General features: G+C 43.6%; 2 protein-coding genes across 2 annotated transcripts in view; one reads left to right on the top strand and one right to left on the bottom strand.

Annotated features, from left to right (window-relative positions):
- The window catches only part of LOC307025910 (uncharacterized protein), a 77,640-nt gene extending 53,827 nt beyond the window's left edge, over positions 1-23,813 (top strand). Inside the window, exons 3-5 of the mRNA XM_079660888.1 lie at positions 8,536-9,273; positions 13,372-13,764; positions 21,226-23,813. Of these exons, the coding sequence (XP_079517014.1) occupies positions 8,536-9,273; positions 13,372-13,764; positions 21,226-22,889 (2,795 nt within the window). The 3' untranslated portion in view covers positions 22,890-23,813. The remainder of the gene's footprint in view (positions 1-8,535; positions 9,274-13,371; positions 13,765-21,225) is intronic.
- LOC307027944 (uncharacterized protein) overlaps positions 1-27,911 on the bottom strand; it is a gene marked incomplete at its 5' end in the record, with an annotated part of 249,562 nt that overhangs the window by 82,891 nt on the left and 138,760 nt on the right. The gene's annotated exons all lie outside the window — the stretch shown is intronic.

Below are 27,911 nucleotides of genomic sequence, written 5' to 3'. Positions count from 1 at the left end.
GAGCAGCCGAGTGCATCCGCGAAGCACACACAATGGCGACGTCAGAGTTCCCGTTAGCAAGCAAATCTAAATCTCTTCGGTCAAAATGTCCGGTCAAAATAATTTCCCTTTAGCGCAATACCGCTTCAGTTGCGCCACTTATGTGACAGACAAGAATAGTATGTGACAGACAAGAGTATGTGACAGACAAGAGTAGTCCATTCTAATGTGTAACACTTAATGTGGAGAAAGAGATGTGCTGTGTGGGTTGATTGTGCGTTGATCTGTTGGTAATGCCTCAGGGTTCCGGTAGGCATGTAAACAAATGCATAATGCTGCGCTATACTTTGTGGCCTCACCCGGTTGCATAGCGACACTTATTGTTTAGGTCACGGTGTCTTTTAATAAGCAGGTAGTCATATCATTAGCTAGAACTAGCTGGATCTGATCGATATGGACATAAACGCGAGTGAAGTCTAATCTGACGGGAGAGAGAGATCAGCTGCTGCTGACGAGTCGACACGCAGCTCTGCATGATCACATGCAGCGGTGAGCGGACAAAACACACACTTCAGGTTAGAATATCACACGTAGCTATTTTAATCACCTCTCAAACTACCTAAACTAGTTATAGATATGTTTAGTTTTACTGTCGGGTCACTCATTACTGGATCCGCGAGCTGCATGATACTGGTATAATAGATTGCCCAATCGGGCAACCAGCAGGTGAGGCTTCATGGCCCGAGCTAAATACTAGATGGCCCCGGGCCATCGGGCAGCCATTAATGTCGAGCCCTGATTACACACATGCACAGTGACAGAGAGCAGGGCTCGACATTATAAATGGCCCGCTGGCTCGGAAGCACTATTTAGACACCCCGGGCCAGCAAAACGTACTTTCCACTTGCCCGCTCGGGCCACTAAAAATATTGCTTAAAAAAAAAAAAATGGTCCTGTGGTATAGGTGTTTTGACAAGCAATGTCGTTAAATTGTTTCGTTTATTAATGCTACAACATAGCGTTTCGTGAGGCGGTTGTCGTTGTTGGGTGAAAAGAAAATGGCTGTTTACTGCGGAGCCAGTGCGAACAGGCTGCGGAGCCAGCGCGAGCAGGTTCCCGTTTGTCCGTGAGCGCCGGACAAAAAACTATCTTCAAATAAAAGAAAGTCACCGGAGGAGTTAAAGAAGAGTGACAGGTTGCATGAAAAGAAGAGGGAAAGAAAGTTTCAGCCAGCTTGATCGATGGAGTTGTTTTCTAGTGGTGCAGTGACGCGTCCTAAAACCCTTTTATAATCTATCGATTAGATTTATAATTAGAAAATTATAAAAGTAGGGTAGACATGTAGATATTATCCGGCTGAACAAAACGTGCATTTATCAAACAGGTTTGTTTTCCACAGACCTTATTTCCAGCTATTTTCCAAAACCCTATGGAGAAATCCCATTGCTTTTTTGTCGAGGGAACCAGCAGCTTACTTCTTGGTTTTAGGACGCGTCACTGCACCTCTCAATATGATGCCAATATAAACAAGGTCTTCTGTCGGCTCTGCACATCAATGCCGACCTATGCTGACAAGTAAGTGAAGAGTAGAAAATATAAAAGGTATTGGCTATAGGGAAATGTCCCAGCAGTTTAGGAGAATGAAGGTTATAATCTAATCTAATACATAGCCATTACATGTCTAACTCCTGATAATGACAGGAAGACAGTAAGCGCATTATACTAATAATAATAATACTACTCATAATAATAGCAGACATTTTTTAACAATGACCACAATATCATTATTTTAATAAACCACATATGAACAATTGAGGAAATGAGGAAGAACTGATGATTCAAATGTTGTAGTACAAGTAGTAATGTAGTTAGTGCATAAATTACTATTGCAACAAATGTGTTAATTTTCTTCATTATTAGTCGATTTTTTTAATGCAGACATAAGTTGCAGGGACTACTAGAATCATCATACTGGCGTGACTGTAAATATCAAGGGGTTAAATATTTTTTTTTAATGTGTTTTAGAGGACATTTCAGAATATCGCGATATAGTCAGTAAATATCGCGATATCATTTAGAGACCATATCGCCCAGCCCTAGTTGAGTATCATCCGCATAACAATGAAAGTTTACAGAATGATTCCTTATAATATTGCCTAACGGAAGCATATATAATGTGAACAAAATAGGTCCGAGCACTGAGCCCTGTGGCACTCCATGGCTAACTTTGGTTTGCGTGGAAGATTCATCGTTGACACGTACAAACTGAGAGCGTTCAGATAGATAGGACCTAAACCAGCCTAAAGCAGTTCCCTGTATGCCAACTAAGTGCTCTAGTCTTTGCAATAGGATATCATGGTCGATAGTATCAAATGCAGCACTAAGATCGAGCAAGACAAGAATAGAGACAAGTCCCTTGTCAGAGGCTATTAGAAGGTCATTTGTGACTTTAACCAGAGCTGTCTCTGTGCTATGTTCTGTTCTAAAGCCAGACTGAAAATCTTCAAATAAATCATAGTTTTTTAAGTAATCACACAGCTGTTTTGCGACTGCTTTCTCAAGAATGTTTGAGAGGAACAGAAGATTAGAAATAGGTCTATAGTTGGCTAAAACCTCTGGATCGAGGTTGTGCTTTTTAATTTTAGATAAATAAAATAAAGTGTAGCAGCAGCTTGAGTTTCTCTTTTTCTTTGTTAACCGTTTCACATGATGACTTAAACGTTTAAGACGATTATAGAACATTATCAGTCTTTACACATCATAACAATTGAACAGTTTTAAAGTTTCTCGTTCTATCCCTCTTATATTGCAGTCCCTCACTCACTTTTTTTAAATTCAGTGCGAGAAGTGAGCTTGAGCTTGTCCTGCCAGGAGTTTGTAAATCTGGGCTGAAATGGTGTCAAAAAAACAAAAATTCACAGCCCATTCATTTGTCCTTTCTTTCATGCTGTGCAAAGAAAAAGCAACCTCTGAATCCAGAGATCTCACAATGACTCGCGCATACATGCACGTACGTGCACGGTTGTGGCATAACTGCCAAAACAGAAAGATATGGACACAAGATGTGTGAAAAGGTATTTAGTATCCATGTGAACACGATTTAAGTGGGGGGGACCTAACCTTCTCTAGGGGGGTCCGGGGGCATGCTCCCCCGGGAAGATTATTTTTAAAATATTGAAGTTAAAAGCATCAATCTGGTGCACTTTGAAAACAACATGAAGAGATCTATGGGTACATCTTTCAACACCCATTTGAAACAGAACTGTAAGCAGATTTTTTTATTTTTGGATATTTTACAAATCACTCCCCTTTTAAACTGTATTCTTGTTATTTTTAACAACTTTTTTGTTACTGTCATATAGTATTTTATACCTGTTTTTCATTGAGTCTCTAATGTCTCATTAATAATTATAATGATCATATCAAGGTGTGCCTTAACCTCACTGAGCTGAGGTTATTTGAGCCTCTCAGGAGAGAGCACTCTTCTACCTGGTTGTAGAAAAGCTCTTTTAAATCCGTTAGCATAGCTAGCTAACCAGATGCTAACAACAACAGATCGCCACTGTGCTTACAACTAAAGACACAGCCTCACAAACACTGCGGCATGTGTACGGCTCCTTATGGGTACTGCAATATTTGAAGAGCTGGAGCGGCGTTCCGGTGCTCTCTGTCAGCACTCATTTCAGACGAGACATATACCACGTGAAGACACAATACGCTCGTGTTGTGTTCAAGGAACCTGTCCTTGGCCAGGAAAAACAGGTACTCGCTTGTTTAATTATCTTTGCGGTCTAGATTTCTTCTTCTTTTTTGAAGTGAGAAGTTGTCCGTCAGTCGGACTGACGGACGGACCCCCCCCCACAACGAAAACTCTTTGGCTCTCCACGAATTACACAAGTCACCCAAATCAGCGTTAAAAAAGCGGGAGGCGCTGAAAAATCCCCTATTAATGTATTGATTATAGCTCCGGGTCCGTATAGGTCTGGATCCGGATCCGGACCGCGGTCCGCCTGTTGCCGACCCCTGATTTAGATGATCCAGAAGAGGATTGGGAGAATGTCATATGGTCAGATGAAACCAAAATAGAACTTTTTGGTAAAAACTGAACTAGATGTGTTTGGAGGAGAAAGAATGCTGAGTTGCATCCAAAGAACACCTACTGTGAAACATGGGGGGGGAAACATCATGCTTTGGGGCTGTGTTTCTGCAAAGGGACCAGGACGACTGATCCGTGTAAAGGAAAGAATGAACGGGGCCATGTATCGTGAGATTTTGAGTGACAACCTCCTTCCATCAGCAAGGGCATTGAAGATGAAACGTGGCTGGGTCTTTCAGCATGACAATGATCCCAAACACACCGCCCGGGCAACGAAGGAGTGGCTTCGTAAGAAGCATTTCAAGGTCCTGGAGTGGCCTAGCCAGTCTCCAGATCTCAACCCCATAGAAAATCTTTGGAGAGAGTTGAAAGTCTGTGTTGCCCAGCGACAGCCCCAAAACATCACTGCCCTAGAGGAGATCTGCATGGAGGAATGGGCCAAAATACCAGCAACAGTGTGAAAACCTTGTGAAGACTTTCAGAAAACGTTTGACCTCTGTCATTGCCAACAAAGGGTATCTAACAAAGTATTGAGATTAACTTTTGTTATTGACCAAATACTTATTTTCCACCATAATTTGCAAATAAAGTCTTTAAAAATCAGACAATGTGATTTTCTGGATTTTTTTTCTTCTCATTTTGTCTCTCATAGTTGAGGGATACCTAGGATGAAAATTACACTTTTTAAATGGGAGAACTTGCTCAATTGGTGGCTGACTAAATACTTGTTTGCCCCACTGTATGTATTCATTGCCGGGAGCTGTCTATTCCCTTTTCACATTGCCATTGAGACAACTGTGGTGTGGTATACACTAGGGATGTAACGATACCAAAAACTCACGGTACGATAATATCGTGATAAAAAGTCAACGGTACGATATTTATCGCGATATCGAAAAAAAAGAAAATAATTTATTATTTTTTTCACTTGAATTTTTTTTCTTTATTAAATAATACATCTGATTTGTACAGCATTTTAGTTGGATGGTAGTATTTTAAAGTGTCAACAATATAATAATCAGACCCTGCAATAGAATAAATCAAGTTTGAATTTAGTTTTTCAAGTAACTCAACTCTAACTCACTCACTCAGCGTCATCAAGGTTATCTTTTAGGAATATGAGCATGTCCACATTTCCAGGTAGAAGCTGGGATGTGTGGGCGTTTACGATATCCCCTGCTGTGGAAAAAACTATCTTGCTTGGGACTGATGTTGCTGGGACAGAGAGATATGCTTGGCCATGGGTGACAGCAGTGGGTCAAACTGTGCATCTTCTCTCCACCACTTCAAAAACAATACAGTTTTTGCCAAGAAGGTGAGGCTTATTGACAGGGCGAGATATAAATATACTGTTGGTACTTGTCAATGTCTCTAGGTGTGTACATGTAGCCCTGTAAATACCATGTCCTTTTGGGCTATCTGTTGTTTTATGTTCATGTTGTAACCTACTTGCTGCCATGTTGGACAGGTCTCCCTTGAAAAAGAGATTGATGATCTCAATGGGACCACATGGCTAAATGAAGCAACCATATAACAAGACAATCCCCCATACATTTCCCCGGTAACAAAAAAAAGATGATAAAGAAAAATAAATATTAAAGACGATACTTAAAATAACTAAACAGTACATTAAACCGATATTCCTAAATTGATCCTTGACCTGATTGGATATGGGGCTACAAAAGGATTATACATACCCTTCAACCCAGTACTTAAAGCTTACTAAACCGTTGTTAACAGTGAGCTTAGGTATTAGAAGAAATGAGAGCAAATTTATTACGTGGTGTGGGATCCAAAAATCAAGCAGTAGACTCAGAAGTTAGTCTGATCAGCCAAACAATGATAAACAACTATCCGTCCCCAGATGAGTCCAGGGTCAGACACAAACAAATAAAAAGAAGCCTGCAGAAATAATCCAAAACTCTGTAAGAGATCCCAGTCCACGCAAAGCAGTGTGCATTTAGTCCAAAACAGCGACGCTATGTAGTCCAACAAGTTCCAAAAGACCGCTATTCGCCATCAGACGAGCGCCCGGGTCCCCGTCCCTGCCAGTTGGTGCATCCTATACTCCTGGTAAGGAGACGATGAAGTCTTCGGCATGTCCCGGGGAATGAAATGTCTTAACTTGACCAGCTCCCTTGACTTTCAGTGTAGCGGGGTAAAGGAGGAAACATTCCACCCCATTGCCCGGGAGAAAGCCTGACGACGTTTAACAGTGTAGCTGCTGTAGTCAGGGGAGAAGCAAATCCTCCGTCCATCAATCGTGAGCGGGGCTTTCTTTGCGGCACGGAGTATGTCTTGGCGGGTGGTATAACGGAGAACGTTGAAAATCAGAGTGCGGGTAGCGCCCACCTGCTTCTTCCTGTCGTCGCTGTAGATACGATGAGCTCACATTAACTCGCCCTTTAGATTACTTAAGGAGGGGAACCACTTTGGAAGTGAGTGTGTCAGAAATTGTATGGCGTTAGACCCTTCAAGTCCTTCTGCTAGCCCAGTTATACGGACGTTGCATCTTCTGCTCCGGTTCTCCATGTCCAGCGTAGCCATGTGGGTGGGTAGCATACCCGAATTGTTCACCACATCTAACTAGGGCTGCAACAAACGACTAATTTGATAATCGACTAATCTATCGATTAATGAAACGATTAATCGATTATTCGGATCGTTAAGGTTTTAACTGTACTACTACTTATATCAATACTGCTTATCGATCCGGTCCTTTTAACGATAGTATTAACGGTTCTTTTGACAACAAATAAGGTAAACTAACTAAACAAATTGTGAACAAAACTAACATTGCTTTTTATTTTAATTAAATGCATAATATTTCACATCAAAAGAAACAACAATGTTTTAACAAATCATATTAAATAATGTGATGACAGAACTGTAAACCGAATAGCTGAAACTTTAACAAAATAACTCAGTTACCTCTAATCCTTAACCTATGTTTTTATAACTGAGTTAACTCTGTGTGTTGCTGCTAGCATACATAACACCTGACGTGGAAACGTTACTCGTGGACGGGGCTACAGAGCTACTAGAAAGACAGTCGAACCCGGTGCATTCCTCCGTCTGAATGTGGAGCACTTTTGCTAAGTGTTTAGACAAATTGCTCGTTTTACCGCCTTTATATGATAAACTGTTATTGCACTTTTGGTAACGAGCATTGTCCACATCGAGACGGCTAAAGTTTAACCACACCTCGGAGCGCGTTCTCTCCGCCATCTCCTGCTTGTGTGTGTAAACTGCCCCGCCCCCTCGCAAGCAGGCGGGGGAGAGATCTCTCGTCTGAATTGGGAAGATCGAAAATACATTATAGACGCATTTTGTAGTCATATTGCATATTAGAAACTGAGTTGGCGACACTAAGACTGCGATATAATGTTTATGTAGCAATAATACATATGACATATGTTTTAAATGTCTCCTGTACCGATAAAAAAGAGCGATAACGTTGGAGCTTAACGGGGTGTAGAACACATGTGATGACGTCACCAACGAATCGACGACTGAATTAGTTGCCAACTAATTTGGTAATCGATTTTAATCGACTAAATCGATTAGTTGTTACACCCCTACATCTAACCGTATCTTGCCCATCTCTGCCTTAACGGTGCCGATGCTTTCACTCGGTACCACCAAGTCCATTTGGATAGAAGTCAATTTCCCCTCGGTCTCTCTCCCCATCTGTTGGAGATGGTCGAAGCGCAAATCCAGATAGCCTCATTGCTTCTCAAGCACTGTGTCGGCTAACGCCTCCATGTCAGACTTCCCCCTCGTCTCGGGACCCTTTTTAGGCGGCGATTTAGACATTGACTTCGATCAGACACTGATGGAGGCTAAAATATATTAAAAAAGAGTTGTCTCAACGGTATACATTTACAGAATTAGCATCACTGGGTTGAGCGAGTTTAACCTATGCTGCCATCTTGTCCAGCTGATCGCGTGGCTCCCCCATGGAAGCTTTCTTAAAAGTGTAACAGCATTTAATTAAAAGTTGATGCGATGATACACAAATGAAAATATGCCTTAATTGGCCCCTACAGTTGTTTAGAACAGGATGGCATTTTATCACAGCAGAATTTAACTTTATCTCCAGTAGAATTATGAGCAGGCTTTAGCTCTGGCTCCTCTTTGTTTTGTTTTTTCAAGCTAAGGACCCAAAATCTGCGTTTTTCTAACAGCTGGAATAGAGGGATGTCTGAAATGCATGATCTGTTTGTATGTTGAGCAAAGTGTATAGTATGTCACATTTAAATATTGTTAATTGGTTTTAATAGTTTTAAAAGAGTTTTGTTTAAATAGTTGTCATAATCCTATTTTATTTTGTTTTGCTATGATGCTTCTTTCTATGTCTTTTTATGCTCCACATATACTGAAGCAAATTCCTCGTATGTGTAAAACTACTTGGTAAATATAAACGATTCTGATGAATATGTGTTTCCTGTTTCCTGCAGACATCCAGCAGCTGGTGGTGGTTAAAGAAGAGGTTCCCCCTCAGCAGCAGGAGTGGAGTTCCATTCCATCTTTTAAACAAGGAAGACATTTAAAGGAGCACATTAAAATCCACACAGGAGAGAAGCCATTCAGCTGCTCAGTCTGTGAGAAAATGTTTGCAGGTAGAGGAAGTTTCAATCGGCACATTGCAATACACAGAGAGAAACCATTCAGCTGCTCAGTCTGTGAGAAAATGTTTCCAGGGAGAGGAAGTTTAAATCGGCACATGGGAAGCCACATAGGAGATAATTCATTCAGCTGTTCAATTTGTAAGAAATCTTTTGCAGGGAGAGGAAGTTTAAATATGCACATGTTAATACACACAGGAGAGAAACCATTCAGCTGCTCAGTCTGTAAGAAATCTTTTGCAGGGAGAGGAACTTTAAAGTGCCACATAAGAATCCACACAGGAGAGAAACCATTCAGCTGCAGTGTTTGTGGCAAAAGATTCACACAGAGATCTCAGGTCAAAAGACATAAGTGTTTTGGTCGTCAGTCCTCACAGCTTCATCAAACTCAGACTGCGGAGAACAGAGAGGCAGAGCCTCCAGCCAGCAGCTCAGCTGAACACCTGGAAACAGAAGCTGATGGAGAGGACTGTGGAGGACCAGAACAAGCCAGGAACTCAGATCCAGAGAGACATTTACAACCAGAGACTGAGGATAACAAAAAGGATGACATATTCTGTTCATTTTCAGGTTAGTATTAGTATGTTCTCTTCACTGGGACATGTATGAGAGTAGTTTTGTTTCATAAAGATAAAGCAACACTATCTCAGAATCAAGCAAAATTAAGAGTTTAAGAGAAAAAAAACAGAGTCAAGCTAAATTAATTTAATTAAAAAAATAAAACTATAAGTCGCGAAAAAATCATTTGTGTAATCATGTAAACTATAAGTCTTTTTCTTTGTTTTAACATATCGTTTTGTTTGCAGTTCTCTGCTTCTTTCTCAATGATCAGACTTTTGCTCTTGCTGCAGCTCTTCACGTTTGCGCTCTTTCATTTTTCGTAACTCAAAAACTGAGTAGCCAATGGGGACGCACCCCTGAAAGTCCCGCCCACCTGGGACGTTTGTGTCAGAATTGAAAACTAAAAATGAGGGAGCGCAAACAAGAAGAGCTGCAGCGAGAGCAAAAGTCTGATCATTGAGCAAAGAGAACTGCAAACAAAAACCTATATTAAAACAAAGAAAAAATACTTATAGTTCACATGATTACACAAATGATTTGTTTGCAACTTATAGTTTCATTTTTGAAATTACATTTATTTTGCTTGACTCAGTTTTGTTTTATCTTAAACTCTTAGTTTTGCTTGATTCTGAGAAAGTGTTGCTTTATCTTTATGATACAAAACTAACCCATAGGATAGAGGGATATGAGGGATTTCTAAAATGCATGATCTGTTTGTATTTTGAGCAAAACACATCATAGACATGTTTTTATATATTCATATATATCTGAGACCCATAATACATGCCTTAAAATATCATGATAGGTGCACTTTAAAGGCTGCTAAAAAAACAGATATATAATGTATTCCATTTATACAGTTTTTCTTTTGTTAAAATAAATGACACATTTCCTGTCATTATGAAATACAATATAAAAAATGTTTGAGGGGAAAACTGTAAAAATAATCACATCTCAAAACATTATTTTGCACTATTTCATCTGTTTTATTTGTTTGTGTCCTAGATATATTCATGTTGCTCTGTTGGAGGAGCCTGTGACAATTTGTTTTACCATATCAACCTATTCTGCACCTACCTGGGTTTTAAGAGAGTCCAATACCCTATGTGACTGTTCAGTCTCATAAAACATTACATTATTGTACAGTTTAAGCATGTCTTCGAGTTCCAGTTACTGGAAGCCAGTGAAGGGAGCGGAGGAGCGGCGTGGTGTGGGAACATTTAGGAAGGTTGAAGACCAGACGAGCCGCTGCATTCTGGATGAGCTGCAGAGGCCGGAGGGCACATGCAGGTAGACCAGCCAGGAGGGAGTTGCAGTAGTCTAGGCGTGAGATGACGAGAGCCTGGACCAGAACCTGCTATGCTTTCTGGGTCAGCTGGGGACTTATCCTCCTGATGTTGTAAAGCGTGTATCTGCAGCAGCGGGTTGTAGCAGCGATGTTTGCAGTGAAGGACAGTTTGTTATCTAGGGTCACACCCAGATTCCTTGCAGTCTGAGTCGGGGAAACAACAGAGGGGCCGATGTTGATTGTTAGGTCAAGAGTGGGACAATCTTTTCCCGGAAGGAAAAGCAGTTCAGTCTTGTCAAGGTTGAGCTTGAGGAGGTGAGCAGACATCCACTGAGAGATGTCTGCTAGGCAAGCAGAGGTGCGTGCGACGACCTGGGTCTCTGAGCGGGGAAAGGACAGAATTAATTGGGTGTCGTCAGCGTAGCAGTGGTATGAAAAACCATGCGGGCTAATGACTGATCCGAGCGAGTTTGTGTACAGGGAGAAGAGGAGGGGACCAAGAACAGAGCCCTGAGGGACCCCTGTAGTTAATTGACAAGGGTCGGACTCGGACCCTCTCCAAGTTACCCTGTAGGCAAGGCCGCCTTAATGCACGGGCTGACCTGGGCTGATGCCCAGGGGCCTCCGGAGATCGGGGGCCTATCATGAGCCAATCACAATGAGAATATGTTTCACATGTGACTTATTCAAATGCGAGTGATTGAGTGACAGATGAAGGTTGTTTAGGGTGAAAAGTTCGGAGAAGAAAAAGTGTGAGAGTGGCGCTCGGAAAAGGACAAGTTCTTGGAGAGTGTGAAGGAGGATCTGATGGTTCACCGTGTCGAATGCAGCAGACAGGTCCAGAAGGATGATGACAGAGGAGAGGGAGGCTGCTTTAGCAGTGTGCAGTTCCTCAGAGACAGCAAGGAGAGCAATTTCTGTTGAGTGACCTGCCTTGAAACCAGACTGGTGCGGATCCAGAAGGTTGTTCTGATGGAGGTAACAGGAGAGTTGTTTAAAGACAGTTCAAATGTTTTAGACAGGAACGGGAGGAGAGAGACAGGTCTGTAGTTTATAACATCAGACGGGTTGAGAGTGGGTTTCTTTAGGAGAGGGTTTACTCTTGCCTCCTTGAGACTGTTTGGAAAGGGACCAGAAGTTAGAGAAGTGTTGATGAAATGAGAAACGGTAGAATATCAGGAGCGATAGTCTGAAGGAGGTTTGAGGGGATAGGGTCCAGAGGACAGGTGGTAGGACGGGCAGAGGTAATGAGGGTAAGACCCTCACTTGGAGAGAGAGGGGAGAAGGAGGTCAGTGTGTGGGTGAAGGGAGGGTCTGGTGACCCAGCGGTGAGTAAAGGTGAGTCAGAAAAAGAAGAGCGAATATCATCAACCTTTTTTTCAAAGTAGTTAACAAAGTCGCTTGACAGAAGGAAGGAGGGGGAAGTGGCTTTTGGGGGGTCCAAGAGGGAGGATGGGGAAGGGGCTTTGGGGGGGTCCAAGAGGGGGGAGGGGCTTTGGGGGGGTCCAAGAGGGAGGAGAAGATAGAAAATAGTTTTTGGAGATTGGAATAGGAAGATTGGATCTTATCTTGAAAGAAAGTGCTTTTTGCCTGAGAGATGGAAGCAGAGAAAGAGGAGAGGAGAGCCTGATAGGTTAGGAGGTCGTCATGGTGATTGGATTTCCACAATTTCCGCTCTGCTGCCCTAAGGATGGTTCTTTTAGCACACAGTGCGTCATTTAGCCAGGGAGCAGGAGGGGACTGACGAGCCGGCCGCGATGTGAGAGGACAGAGAGAGTCCAGAGAGGATGAGAGAGTAGAGAGGAGGGTTTCTGCAGCAGAGTTCGGAGGCAGGAGTTGGAACGAGTCAGAAGAAGGGAGGGCTGAGAGCACCGATGAGGCAAAGGTAGAGGGGGAGAGGGAACGGAGGTTATGGCGGACAGGTGCAGAGTTAGAAGAGATTAGTTTGTTATGTTTGGAAAGGGCTAGAGAGAATGAAATGAAGAAGTGATCGGATGTGTGGAGCGGGTTTACAGTGAGGTTAGAAGTAGAGCAGTTCCTTGAGAATATGAGATCAAGGACATTGCCAGCGTTATGAGTTGGTGGGGATGGAGACAGCGTTATGAGTTGGTGGGGATGGAGACAGTGAGAAAGCAAAGGCGGTTAACAGAGATGTTCAGATGTCTTCCCTGTCTGGAGGTTGAAGTCTCCGAGAAGTACAGCGGGAGGGCCAGTTTCAGGGATGTGTGAGAGGAGATTATCTAACTCCTCCAAGAAGTCCCCCACGGCGCCTGGTGGAAGGTAGAAAACAACAATGGTTAATTGTATAGGATGGGTTACTGTGACGCCATGGAATTCAAAGGTGGAAGGAGTGAAGTTAGGTAGCTTGAAGAGGGAAAAGCTCTAGTTGGGAGAGAGCAGGAGACCAGTGCCCCCTCCTCTGCCAGAGGGTCTGGGTGTATGGGAGAAGGAATATGTCTTTCCTCTTCCAGTGACTTTTATCCACCCCATAATAACATTACATTAATGCACACCATGTCAACAACACCTTGTTCTTTTTAACATTGTAAATCCTGCACATGCTGCACATATCTTCTGCACAATTCCTCTTTTAAATCAGCACAGTTCTTCACTTTAAATAAAGTGTATAGTATTTGTCACATTTAAATATTGTTAATTGATTTTAATAGTTTTAAAATAGTTTTGTTTTAAATAGCTGTCATAATCCTATTTGTATTTTATTTTGCTAAGATGTTTCTTTCTGTGTCTTTTTATGAACCACATATACTAAAGCAAATTCCTCGTATGTGTAAACCTACATGGTTTCCTGTTTCCTGCAGACGTCCAGCAGCTGGTGGTGGTTAAAGAAGAGGTTCCCCCTGAGCAGCAGGAGTGGAGCTCCAGTCTGGACCAGGAGGACCCAGAGCCCCCCCCACACATTAAAGAGGAACAGGAGGAACACTGGAGCAGTCAGGAGGGAGAGCAGCTTCAAGGGCTGGAGGAGGCTGATATCACCAAGTCCACATTCACTCCTGTCCCTGTGAAGAGTGAAGATGATGAAGAGAAACCTCAGTCCTCTGAGCTTCATCAAAGACAAACTGAACACCTGGAAACAGAAGCTGATGGAGAGGACTGTGGGGGACCTGAACCAGCCAGGAACTCAGATCCAGAGAGACATTTACAACCAGAGACTGAGGACAACGAAAAGGATGACATATTCTGTTCATTTTCAGGTTGGTATTAGTATGTTGTCTTCACTGGGACATGTCTCCATGCTTTAATGTTGAAAAAGCTCTTTATTTTTGTCATACTGCCTCTTTTCACCCTCTGTCTGAAACCAGAGCCCAATCTGCTCTGAATGGTTAGCTGGCCGGCTCTGTTGTGATTGGTCGACCACTTAGAGATGTCCCGCCCCATTATGTGCAACGTAGGTCAAATCAATCAGGATACTTTTCAGAGGGGAAATGTACGTTGTTACAACAGAAAAGAGCCAAAGGCAGCTTCATGTTACGTAGAAGCATGCATACAAAAGTATTAAGGTTTAAAAAAAAATATATATATATATATATAGTAAAAAACAAAACAACAAAAAGTGACACAATTTACAAAATACACATCCTGTAACAGAGGGTTTAGCAGCCACGTATATATTGCACAGTTTTCACATAGTCTGATCGCTGCAGGAAAGAAGGACGTGCGGTATCTCTCCGTGAGACAGCGGGTTGAAGCAGCCTGTCGCTTAAGGAGCTGCACAGTGCAGACAGGGTTTATTTATATAGTACCTTTCAACACAAGGCAATTCAAAGTGCTTTACAAAAATTAAAGACATTTAGTGCTTTACAAAAATGAAAGACATTTAAGAAAATGGCAAAAATTTAAAAACAGTGACTAAAAAGCAAAGATAATAAAATAAACATTAAAAGAAAATATACATGAATAAAAGTTTCAGTGCAGTGTGAGATGTGAATAGTTCAATTAAAAGCAGCGACAGAAAGAAAAGTCTTCAGCCTGGATTTAAAAGTAGTCAGAGTTTCGGCGGACCAGCAGGTTTCTGGGAGTTTGTTCCAGATATTTGGAGAATAATAATTGCGCATTTCCACTACACGGCCTCGCTCGGTATGGCTCGGCCTCGTTAGGACTGGCTCACTTTTTGGTGCATTTCCATTACAGTTTAGGAACTGGGCTAGTAACGCAGTGTAGGCGGAGCCGTGACGTCATCTTCAATGAGAGCCCCAGAAAAACAACATCAGCTGTTAGCACTCAGAGCTCACAGTTCTTCATATCTGTTCAGAAACTAGACAAAAGTGAAACAAGTACAAACCACAGACTGCCTGTGTCATGGTGAATACAGTCGCTGGTTTATTTATGCCTGTAGGCCGTTGTTGTGAGTGTGGACGGTCGGAGCATTTACAACGTTAGCTTAGCCAAGCTCCATTTAGAAAACACGCATTTCAAAAGGTTTTTCGCCTGCCGTCTGTCTGCAGAATTGTCAAAGCATTAATTCATGGTTTTTAATAACCGGTATCAGTATGTTGTTACTTCGGCATCATTTTGAAACGTGTATTACAATTTAATCACTGTAAAATATGTTCATCTTCTTGTAGTTGTAGCCCACTTGCCAGCGATTCTCTCTCTAGTTTAACATACTCAGCCCGTCTCAGCCTGGTTGTTCCTGGCCCTAGAACCACGATTTTATGGGGCCAGAAAAACTGTGAGTTAGGACCCGCTAGCCGGTACTAGGCCAAGTGGAAACGCAACCAAAAACGGGCCCGGCACGGCTCGGCACGCTTAAAGCGAGCTTCACGCTGCAGTGGAAACGCGCCATAACTGAACTTCTCCATGTTTGGTTCTGACTCTGGGGACAGAAAGCTGACCAGTCCCTGAAGACCTGAGAGATCTGGATGGTTCATAATTTAGCAGGAGATCAGAAATATATTTTGGGCCTAAACCATTCAAAGCTTTATAAACCAGCAGCAGTATTTTGAAATCTATTCTTTGACACACAGGAAGCCAGTGTAAGGACTTCAGAACAGGAGTGATGTGATCCACTTTCTTAGTGTTAGTGAGGACTCGAGCAGCGGCGTTCTGAATCAGCTTTGTGAAGACACCATTACAGTAGCCCAGTCTACTGAAGATGAAAGCATGGACAAGTTTCTCCAAATCCTGCTGTGACATTAGTCTTTTAATCCTAGATATGTTCTTTAGGTGATAGTAAGCTGATTTAGTAACTGTTTTAATGTGACTGTTGAAACTCAGGTCAGAGTCCATGACTACACCTAGATTTCTGGCTCTATCTGTTGTTTTGAACAATGCAGACTGAAGCTCAGCGCTAACTTTTATACGTTCTGCCTTGGCTCCAAAAACCAGTACCTCAGTTTTATCTTTGTTTAATTGGAGAAAGTTCTGACACATCCAGTCATTGATTTGTTCAATGCACTTACTCAGTGTTTGAATTGGAGCACAGTTTCAAGAACTTGGTGTTATGGTACGGTTTTAGTTTTGTCTGTCTGGTTATGGGTTTTGTTTTGCTGTTCTGTTCTCCCTGTCTCTTTGTTTTCCTTCCTGTGTTTTTCCTCCTGTGTCTGATTGTCTCATTGTGTTCACCTGTTGCCCTTGTGTTTCTGCCTCCCTTACCCAGCTGTTTCTTGTCCTGTGATTACCCCTCTCTGTATTTAGTCTTGTCTTCCCCTGTGTGCCTTGTCGGTTCATTGTTTTTCCTGTCTCCCTCAATGTCAGTCACGGTCAGTTTTTTGGTATTGTATCTTCCTTGTGCTACCTTTGTGTTTTATGCCATGTTATTCGCCATCAGCTTTTAAAATAAAGCTCGCTTTTGTTTTCTAGACCTTTTTACCTCTTTTTGTAGTCTACATTTGGGTCCTACCTTTTCCGCGATCATAACAGAACCGACCAAATTTGGACTCAGCAGACTCAGATTGTTTTGCTCTACAGGCGGAACGTCTTGGGTACTCTCTGGAGTACATTTTTTACTCTTAGAATAACGCCTCATCTAGACAGGGTAGAGAGGCTGCTTTGATGGAGGCACGCCAGGAGGCTGCTCGCAAGCCCTGGCTCAAGAGCTTGTTGCCTGAGTGGTTACAGCTTTTCACAAATAGTCCTGAAGACTTGTCTCAAGCCTCTAACCCTTTCCTGGGGTATGACCAGGCCTTGGGAGGTCCACGGACCCTCAAAAATCTTGAAGAGACGCAAGACCAAGATTCCAGCACAGACAGCCATGGTCGCGGCTTCAGTTCCGGTCCCCACCGCAATGGTCGCAGCTCCAGCCCATAGGCAGACGGAGAGTCCCCACCTCTTTATTGGCCCACTATGCACTACCTCTCCCGAGTCCCTAAGGAGCCCAGGGAGAGCGCAAGTGCCCCATGTCCCCCACACTCAGACACTGACTCCGTGCAGAGTGTGCGTGAGCTATAGTGTGGAGGGCTCTGCCCCCAGGCAGGCGAGGAGAGCCCTCCAGCCCCGTAAGCAGAGATGGGGTCGTTACTAAAAAAAAAGTAATATATTACGTATTACTTTTTAAAAAAAAGTAATATATTACACAACTTCGTTACTCTCTACATGAAGTAACTCATTACTTTACTTGCAGGACCGGCCCGCCCCTCCCTGCAGGCAGATCAGGCAGACTGCTAAAGTTTTAAATGTTCTCTTTAGTTCAGTTTCCATTGTCGCATAAGATTGATCCAGATAGCTCCTGAATGTTTTCCTATCTGACCATAGCTGTCCTCTGTCTCCTGCTATCTGTATATTTTGCGCAGTATATCTCTGCTCACGCTGTTGCGTCGGCGTGTTCTCCTGCGTGTTGGCCATGTGTTGCACTGGAACCCTGGAACCAGACTGAAACACACCGCTAAGACTTCAGCCGAGCACGTACGAACTGCGCATGCTTGAGTGGCAATAACTCTCCTTACCAGCAGGCGACGGTAGTGTGTATTCGTCATTCAAAACAGGCAACAACCGGAAAACAGAGAAGAAGAACAGACTGCTTGATATAAACAAACAACAAATAGCTGTGCGTTAGCTTCACCTTAGCATGTGTTCTTTGCAGGTGTTTGTTGAGGTTTGATTATGACCGATTTTAATAAGTAACGCGTGTCGGGGCAATGTTAGTAACTGTAGTGTGATTACTGAATTAGAAAAGTAGCGCATTACACTACTCCGTTACCGATAAAAGTAATATTATTACAGTAACGCGTTACACCCAACCCTGCCCGTAAGGGCCCAGTGCGCACCACGTCCCCCCGGGACCCTCCAGGGGGCCCGGAAAATACGTAAGCGCACACCGTTCAATACGGCTGTTGACACAGCGTGCACGGACCCCCGCGGGGCAGGCTTTCCCCACCTGTCCGTAGGCATGTGCAATGCACTTGCAGAGCCAGCCTGCCAGGCGTTTCTTGGACAGAGCTTTCCCGGTCACCCCGCCCCCGAAGCACACAAACAGCTGTTCAGTGCGTCTCAGGGCAGCCGTGCAATCCACATAACATGTTAGCGCACGCACCGGGCAGAGGAGGTCCAGTTTAGCTTCCCTGTTCCCACTATGATGTGGAAGACTAAAGCCCCCGTACTGAATAGCCCTCGACCTGAACGCACTCCTTAGGCTCTTGGGCACAAAGGAGGGGTTCGGTCTGAGTGTCGCCCCGCCCCGGTCACCCCGCATCAACAAGCAACTCGGGTGCACCGACAAAGCGGTTAACTCGGACACTCTCTTGGCTGACGTTATGGCAAGTAGCAATGCTGTCTTCCACGACAGTGCTTTCAGGGAGGAGAGCTCCAGAGGCTCAAATGGTTCTGTGACCAGAGCCTCGAGCACCAGCGGCAGGTCCCACTACGGGGCGGAGGCGTGCACTACTGGGCGCAGCCTCCTGACCCCAGCCTCCTGACCCCCTGTAAAAACTGCGACATCAGTTGCTGAGAAAACCTGACCTGTCGTCAAATCCCTCATGGCAGGACGAGGTGGCTGCTGCATACAATTTACAGTGGAATAAGCAAGCCCTCTGTCCACCAATAACTGTAAGAAGGATAACATAGAGCCCAACTCACAAGATAGGGGCTCTATTCTCCGCTCCTCACACCATCGCTGGAATCCTAGCCACTTTGGCCTGTAACAGGCTTTGGTGGATCCCGCTCTAGCTGCCTGGATAGACTGAATAACACTGTCAGACAATCCACCCTGTCTCAGCCTGTCCCTCTAAGGAGCCAAGCCTGGAGAGGACGGCCCAGAGTGGGTAATACCCCGATTGCACCTGCCTCTTGAGACATCGCCCCCGAGAACTGGGGAATTGCCCACCTTCATCGGTGTCATCTTTGAGTACCACGGCGCCAAGACGCGATCCGGAGCCACTAGGATGACTGACAGACGTTCTCGCCTCACTCTCCCCAGGAGAGGGAGAATGAGACGCAACGGTGGAAAGGCGTTGAGCAGCTTTCTTGGCCATGGCTTGTGTCCGAAAGCATCCACCCCCAAGGGTGGGTCGTCGCTCAGACCCATGGAAAACCACAGGGCACAGTGGCTGTTGCGCCGGCTGGCGAACAGGTCCACCTCTGCTCTTCCGAACTGGGCCCAGACATGCTTCACCACCTCCGGGAGAAGCACCCGCTCCTCTGGCAGGGGGCCGCCCCTCGACATGAGGTCGGCCCCCCTGTTCTCCAGTCCCGGGATGTGGAGGGCTCTCAGAGATAACACCACCTCTGAAGCCCATAACCACAGTTTCTCCACTGTGGTCAACAAGGCGGCGGAGCGGACTCAGCCCTGCCTGTTGATGTATGCCACTGTGGTGCTGTTGTCGCTCCTGACCAGTACATGTCTCCCCTGAATTAGGGGCTTGAAATGCTGGAGGACCAACACTACTGCCCGTAGCTCTAGGAGGTTGCTGTGCCGTGTTTCTGTTAGAGACCAGCGCCCACCTATAGCCCTCTTCAAGCAGGTCCCTTCCCATTCTGTTCTGGACGCGTCCGTGAACACTGATGTAGGAGGTCACCCGTCCCAGTGGAAACCCCCTCCGGAGCTGATCCGGGGGACCCCCAGAACCGGAGGTTGCTGTCCACTGAGGGGGGGATGGTCACCAGACGTAGTTTGTGCCTCTTGAGATCTAAACGCAGGCTGGAGAACCACCTTTGCAGGCGGCGCATATGCAGTAACACGAGCGGGACCACAACGTGAGCAGCCGCCATGAGACCCAGAGTCTGCATGACAGTTGAAGCTGTCACTGTTGCCCCCTGTCACAGCCTGCAACATGCCTGAAGCAGGGATGCACGTCTGCTCTCTGACAGGGTGGCATGTAGTCTGCCTGCCTGCATCGAGCACCACTCCCAAATACAACGCCTGTTGGTGAGGTATGGGGGGTGCTCTTTTTCCAATTGATCGCAAAGCCCAACTTGGTTAGGTGTAGGATCAATTGTGCTGTGCAAAACATTGCCTGTTCCCTGGACCTGGCCATGACTACGATGTCGTCCAGGTCAAAGAAAACTCTCATGCCATGGACACGCAGCGGCTGGAGCGCAGTGGCCACACATTTGCTGAACGTGCGTGGAGATAGGGAGTAGCCGAACGATAATCTGTTGTACTCGTAGGCTATCCTCTGGAAGGCAAAACGCAGATACGTTCTGTGCTCTGGAGCAATGTCCACATGAAAGTATGCGTTTTTCAGGTTTTTCGCCCGGTTGCACTAGCCCCAGTAACTGTTTAATAGTTAACATGCGGATTCAGGCTACGGAGATCTAGAATAGGTCTGAATTCATTTTGCTGCCACCTAGCTTAAGCTAAATAGCATGCAGTACCAGGCTTTAACTGTTGCTAGGCCATGCTACTGTAAGACTGAGGTCATCGTAAACATATTGAAATAATTGCTGAAACCCTCCGTCTATTTACGAAGAATAACTGTCCCAGTGATAAGTTAATGTCCAGGAACCGCTGCTCGAAGTATTCAGAAAAAAAAAAAAAAAAAGATCAGCATAAAAAAGTAAGCAGAGGCAAGAGCAAGCAGAAAAGTCTGCACTGTAAGAAGGCAAGGTCGCAAGGTCATAGCTTTTGATGGTTTTTGCGACTGAACTTGAAGATACATTCAAAGTAGTTGACATTTTCTAGATCGACTGGACTTCATTTCTTAAAGTGACGATGGACAGTTGTTTCTCTTTACTGAGTTGAGTGGTTCTTGCCATCATATGGATTACAACAGTAGTCAAATAGGGCTTTCCACTGTGCACTAACCCTACCTCTGCACAACACAACGGATGGTCTCAAACACATGGTTGTGGACTTCAGGAAGAACGCAGCCCCACCCACCCCCATCACTCTGTGTGGCTCCCCAGTCACTGCTGTGGAGTCTTTCCTCTTCCAGTGACTTTTATCCACCCCATAATAACATTACATTAATGAACATCATGTCAACAACACCTTGTTCTTTTTAATATTGTAAATCCTGCACATGCTGCACATATCTTCTGCACACTTCCGCTTTTAAGTCAGCACAGTTCTTCACTTTGAATAAAGTGTATAGTATTTGTCACATTTAGATATTGTTAATTGGTTTTAATAGTTTTAAAATAGTTTTGTTTTAAATAGCTGTTATAATCTTATTTGTATTTTATTTTGTTTTGCTAAGATGTTTCTTCTGTGTCTTTTTATGCACCACATATACTAAAGCAAATTCCTCGTGTGTGTAAACCTACATTGTTTCCTGCAGACGTCCAGCAGCTGGTGGTGGTTAAAGAAGAGGTTCCCCCTGAGAAGCAGGAGTGGAGCTCCAGTCTGGACCAGGAGGACCCAGAGCCCCCCCCACACATTAAAGAGGAACAAGAGGAACAGCAGCTTCAAGGGCTTGAGGAGGCTGATATCACCAAGTCCACATTCACTCCTGTCCCTGTGAAGAGTGAAGATGATGAAGAGAAACCTCAGTCCTCTCAGCTTCATCAAAGACAAACTGAACACATGGAAACAGAAGCTGATGGAGAGGACTGTGGAGGACCTGAACCAGCCAGGAACTCAGATCCAGTGAGACATTTACAACCAGAGACTGAGGACGACCCTGGAGACTCTTCTGAACCTGACACTGAAGACAGTGCTGATTGGAAGGAGACCAGAGAACCAGTTTCAAACTCTCAGAGAAATAAACAAAACTCTGTCAGTGATTCAAGACTTTGTGCTGGAGAGAAACCATTCATCTGCTCAGTCTGTAAGAAAGCTTTTACAACGAGAGCACATTTAAAGGTGCACATGAGAAACCACACAGGAGAGAAACCATTCAGCTGCTCAGTCTGTGAGAATACATTTGTACGGAAACGATATTTAAATTTGCACATGAGAAGCCATACAGGAGAGAAACCATTCATCTGCTCAGTCTGTAAGAAATCTTTTGCAGCGAGAGGAAGTTTAAAGGCCCACATGAGGATACACACAGGAGAGAAACCATTCAGCTGCAGTATTTGTGACAGAAAGTTCACCTGGAGTTATGAGGTCAAAACGCATAAGTGTGTTGGTCGTCAGTCCTCACAGGTTCATCAATCTGAGGAGAACAGAGAGGCAGAGCCTCCTGCCAGCAGCTCAGCTGAACACATAGAAATAGAAGCTGATGGAGAGGACTGTGGAGGACCAGAACTAGCCAGGAACTCAGATCCAGAGGGACATTTACAACCAGAGACTGAGGACAACCCTGGAGACTCTTCTGAACCTGACACTGAAGACAGTGCTGATTGGAAGGAGACCAGAGAACCAGTTTCAAACTTTCAGAGAAATAAACAAGACTCTGTCAGTCATTCAAGACGTGGTGCAGGAGAGAAACCATTCATCTGCTCAGTCTGTAAGAAAGCTTTTACAACGAGAGCACATTTAAAGGTGCACATGAGAAACCACACAGGAGAGAAACCATTCAGCTGCTCAGTCTGTGAGAATACATTTGCACGAAAAGAATATTTAAATGTGCACATGAGAAGCCATACAGGAGAGAAACCATTCATCTGCTCAGTCTGTAAGAAATCTTTTGCAATGAGAGGAAGTTTAAAGGCCCACATGAGAATACACACAGGAGAGAAACCATTCAGTTGCTTAGTCTGTAATACCTCTTTTAAACGGAGAGAAAGTTTAAACGTCCACTTGAGGATACACACAGGAGAGAAACCATTCAGCTGCTCAGTCTGTGATACATCTTTTAAACGAAAAGAAAGTTTAAAGGGCCACATGAGAATCCACACAGGAGAGAAACCATTCAGCTGCAGTATTTGTGACAAAAAGTTCACATGGAGTCAAAACGTCAAAAGACATAAGTGCGTTGGTCGTCAGTCCTCACAGCTTCATCAAACTCAAACTGAGGAGAACGAGAGAGGCAGAGCCTCCAGCCAGCAGCTCAGCTGAACACCTGGAAACAGAAGCTGATGGAGAGGACTGTGGAGGACCAGAACCAGCCAGGAACTCAGATCGACATTAACAACCAGAGGCTGAGGAAAACCCTGGAGACTCTTCTGAACCTGACACTGAAGACAAGGATTATTGTTAGGTTTAAAATCTTGGAGTAAGTCCCAGTAAGTCGTATATAATGCGATAACTTAACTGTTTGTGTTAAAAACTGTTGGTCCAAGTAAAGAGGACTGTGGAGGGCCAGAACTGGCAACATTTACAACCAGATCAACTGAGGAGGTTTCCATATCGGGTTATATAATTAAAACAAAAGTTAACATAATCAAATATAATTTTGTAGAATCCACAATGTCAAATGCATGATATTTCACGAAGCTATATACTTATATACTAAATGTACACAGTTTGGTAAACTGACATGAAAGAGTCTAAGGTCTGATATAGTTTATCACTAAAGGTGTCACTATTCAGCAGAGGGAAGACACCCTTACTCTCACAGCAGGAGGCCCCTGACTCAATGGGATATTACTGTAAGCTTTAGTTTAGTCTTTGAGGCAAGTCTGGACATGTCCAGGAAGCAATGACTCTTCTCCACATACATGGGGCTGTTGGTGTGTGTTCACTTCTTCTGTTGGTATGATATAAAAGCAGCAGCTGAGAGAGGAAACAAGGTCTTAGGGTTCTTAACTGGGAATCTCTCCCTAGACGTTATTTACCCGTTATTTATCTGTCATCATGAGGAAATTCCTCTGGAGATATGCAGGGAGTTTTAACAAAAAGGAAAACATGTAAACCGGTAAATTAATTGTTAATACCAGAGAGTAAGATATTGTATAACTGTCACATTGTAACCAGATAAAGTGAAAAACGATGTTAGAGTGTGGACCATTTCTTCAAATAAAACCATCCCACCCATTTGGACTGGGGTAACCTAAATTAAATATGCGCTGTCCTCTCCTGATTTAGGGTAAGATTGCACGACTGCCACACTCACACTTAGGTAGGGCCTCATTACAGATACTATAATCGTACGGGATCGCTGCAGCAAGATGTTGGAGATCTTCTACCAGTTTGTTGTTGCCAGTGCACTCTTCTTTGATGTGGCTTGTCCTTGGACAACTGGACTTAAGCTCACAATGTAAAACTTAATTGTCCCAATATACATGGCATTAACATGCTCTTTACAAACAACATAATAATCATGCAACGAAAGGCCAGCAAGGCAATAACAAACAAAAAAAGAAGATCCTTGGATATGTCTTCATGTTATTATAGTCTTGAAGATACATGTATCTGTTTGCTATTGCTCCAGTCAAATGTCTTTGTTTTGAGTCCAATGTTCACACTTTCTGTTTAGTTTATTGTAATCTCAATTTATGAAAATGTATAAATATGAAGAAAAATTTCTTCCATGATTGTTGCCCATCGGTTTTTCGTTGTGGTGCTTCCTTACCCCAATTTACGATTGAAAGCTTTCTTGCTGAATATTAGCAGAGTTTTTATCAACTATCTGTCACTTGTAATCATTTCCTCAGTGAATTTACATAGAGTACCAAACTACTTTTATCAAGATCACTCTTTTAGCTCGTTCGGCGCCATATCAGGGTATACAATCAATCACACTAAATCCTCCATGCTTTTCCTTAATGAGAGCTTCTACATGTAAAGAGCTAGATCAATTCACATACTGTATCTGGGAATACAAACTGGACCCAAACTAGATTGGATTGTTAAAATGAACTATGAACCTTTGATAGATAAAATAACAAAATCAATTGATGGATGGATTACCCTGCCTCTATCTTTGGTTGGCAGGATAAATATAATACAAATGAATGTACTTCCTAAGATACTTTATTTATTTCAGAATATTCCTTTACCTCCACTTAATGAATTTTTTCAGAAAGTTAGAAGATTATTTACAGAATGTATATGGGGAAATAAACAAGCCAGTCTGCATGTCCCTGCCAGGGCCGTATCCACCATTGAGGTCCGGACCTCGGTAATTTTTCCGAGCTGTGTATATAACAAAACTTGTGAAATAATTGCAGTAAACAGTGTATTTTGTAGAATTTCCATTTACTGCCGATGGGGGCGCTGCATAACTACGTAGCCTCGATTTAAGCAAACAGAAGAAGACGACATGTATCAACAAACCACCGCAGCCCGGACTTGAACCGGAGCAGCGAAGGAGTGATGAGGTATGTAGAGATCTGAGTCCAGCCAAGGCCGGATTAACCATATGGGCAACCTGGGCAAGTGCCCAGGGGCCCTTGAGCAAAGAGGGCCCTCAGTGACAAGATGAAAAAAAACATTGTTTAATTTCTTTTTTTAAATAATAATAATTATAATTTTTTTTCCGGAAACAACCTCACTCGTTATACATCGTTTTAAATGACACTCACTAATCGCTATAAATAACATAGCTTTTCTATAGGGTCAAATTAATATATTTTCTAAACCGTCTCTGTACTCACTATGTATGCACTCAACTTTATTACTATGCGGCGGCGGTGTATAGCCGAATCACAGCCCCACCCTCACTCATGTCACATTTTGTCACGTGAGCAGAAAAAATGGATGGTGCCGGTAGCCAAACGCCCAGCGGGGCTGCGAAAAGAAAGAAAAAAGAAGAAAAAGAAGAGCGAGGCTGCAATTAAAAAATGTGCCAACAATAAATAGCTTTTTCAAAAAAGCAAAAAGTGACATAATACCGGCGTGACACAGACATACCAGCACGAGACTCACCGTGTTGGTAAAAGACGAGTATTTGATGACGAGTTAGTGGAGCACGAGGTGGTACTGACTGGCAGTAAAAAAAATCCAGGTTGAGACATTCAATGTAATTAAGCCCATTAAAAGGGCAAAAGGCTAGACCTACTTTGGTTGAACTATGTGGCTCCGTCCCTGCTTTTGACAAATAGGTGTTCGATTGACATGCTAGATTGACTGAAAATTCTAAATATTGGTCATGTTAGTAGGATTGGGTAGGCGTGGTGTTAATTGTTGGTAGGTGGGTTGGGGGGGGGGGGGGGTTCAGTGCCCAGGGGCCCCTGGAGGTACTAATCCGGCCTTGAGTCCAGCGGGCTGCTTGTGTTTCTGTTCATCAGGACCTCATAGGACCAAAAGACCCTGTCGAGGGGTGAGAACCAGAGGGGCGCAAGTGACATTTTGGTCAAAATGAGTTTTATATATCAAATGAAAGCTCTCGATGGGCTCTTTCTAGTGCCAAAAGGGCGCATGTCCATTATAAACCAATCCAGAGTTATTAAGCAAAAACCAAAAGACCTAACACAGAACACAGTGAACTAATTGGGGCCAAAAGGGCGTAAATGCACTTACGCCCTTTTGGCTCTGAGAAATGTAAAGCCTTTGGATAGCACTTGAGTCAAAATGGCTGACAAGACATGTAAACAAGCTAGGTCGAGAAGAAAGCTTTTCACTGTTGAAGAAGTGTTACTAAGTTTATTTCAAGATGCAGAAGAGCTTGAGGAAGAGAATGACATAATCCAGGATTCAAAGTCAATGCTGAGTGACAAAGGTAAGCTAAACAAGGTCAAAGCTAGCATTTCTAGCTAGCATCTAGCTAGCAGCTATTGGTATGTTTCATCATAAAAAATGTTTTAAAAAATAAAATACATTTAAAAATTAATTTTAAAAATATCTTATAGCTAGGGGTGCAACAACTAATCGACTCAGTCATCACGTGTGTTTTCGCGCAGTTAAGCTCCAACGTTATCGGTCGTTTTATCAGTACTGGAGACATTTAAAACATTATGTCATATGTGTTATTGCTACATAAACATTATATCGCAGTCTTAGTGTCGCCAACTCCGTTTAATATGCAATAAGACTACAAAATGCGTCCATGATGTATTTTCGATCTTTCCAATCCAGACTCTCCCCCGTCTGTGTGTGAGGGGGCGGGGCAGTTTACACACACGCAGCTGCTACATGCAGCAACTCACACACACGGAGGAGATGGCGGAGAGAAGCGCTCCAAGGTGTGGTTAAACTTTACCCGTCTCGATGTGGACAATGCTCGTTGCCTAAAGTGCAATAAGAGTTTAGCATGTAAGGGCGGGAACACGAGCAATTTGTCTAAACATTTAGCAAAAGAGCACCACATCCAGACGGAGAAATGCACCGGGTTCGACTGTCTTTCTAGTAGCTCTGTAGCCCCATCCACGAGTAACGTCAGGTGTTATGTATGCTAGCAGCGACACACAGAGTTAACAAATTATACAAACATGAGTTAATGATTAGAGGTAACTGAGTTATTTATGTTGTTAAAGTTTCAGCTATTCTGTTTGCAGTTCTGTCATCACATTATTTAATACGATTTGTTAGAACATTGTTGTTTCTTTTGATGTGAAAAATTATGTTTTTAATTAAAATAAAAGCAATGTTAATTTTTTTCACAATTTATTTTGTTAATTTACCTTATTTTAACGCAGATAAGGGACAGACAGCCATGGACAATGGAGTTGACGAGGGACAGGACACAGAGCATGTAGGGACCCAGGCAGAGGACACAGAGCATGTAGCGACCCAGGCAGAGGACACAGAGCATGTAGGGACCCAGGCAGAGGACACAGAGCATGTAGGGACCCAGGCAGAGGACACAGAGCATGCAGGTGACAAGGCACAGAACCCAGAGAATGCAGTTACAGAAAAGCACATGGAAACAAATGAAGAATATGTAATCCTGATATTAGAGCCAGTGAGTGTTGATGAAAGAAGAGATGAGATCCAGCAAAGAGGAAGGAAAAGAAAGAGAGATCCTGATAACTGGAAAAAAAATGCACGGAAAAGACTGCGGAACTCAGGGCAAAGCTATGTGAGTTCAAAAAATATTCATGTCCCAGGAAGAAGAGTCAGGGAAAAAGACTGTTTCCTGTCGTTACAAATGCAACCACAATTTCCCAGAGTCAGAAAGGGAAATCATTTTCGATCAGTTTTGGAAAATGGGAGATGCAGCCCGTCAGAAAGACTTTATCATAAGTCATACAGTGACAA

Source organism: Notothenia rossii, assembly GCF_949606895.1.
Source record: "Notothenia rossii genome assembly, chromosome: 2".
Classification (NCBI taxonomy): domain Eukaryota; kingdom Metazoa; phylum Chordata; class Actinopteri; order Perciformes; family Nototheniidae; genus Notothenia; species Notothenia rossii.
Note: the sequence above shows the minus strand (reverse complement) of the source record. Positions and strands in the feature narration are given on the sequence as shown.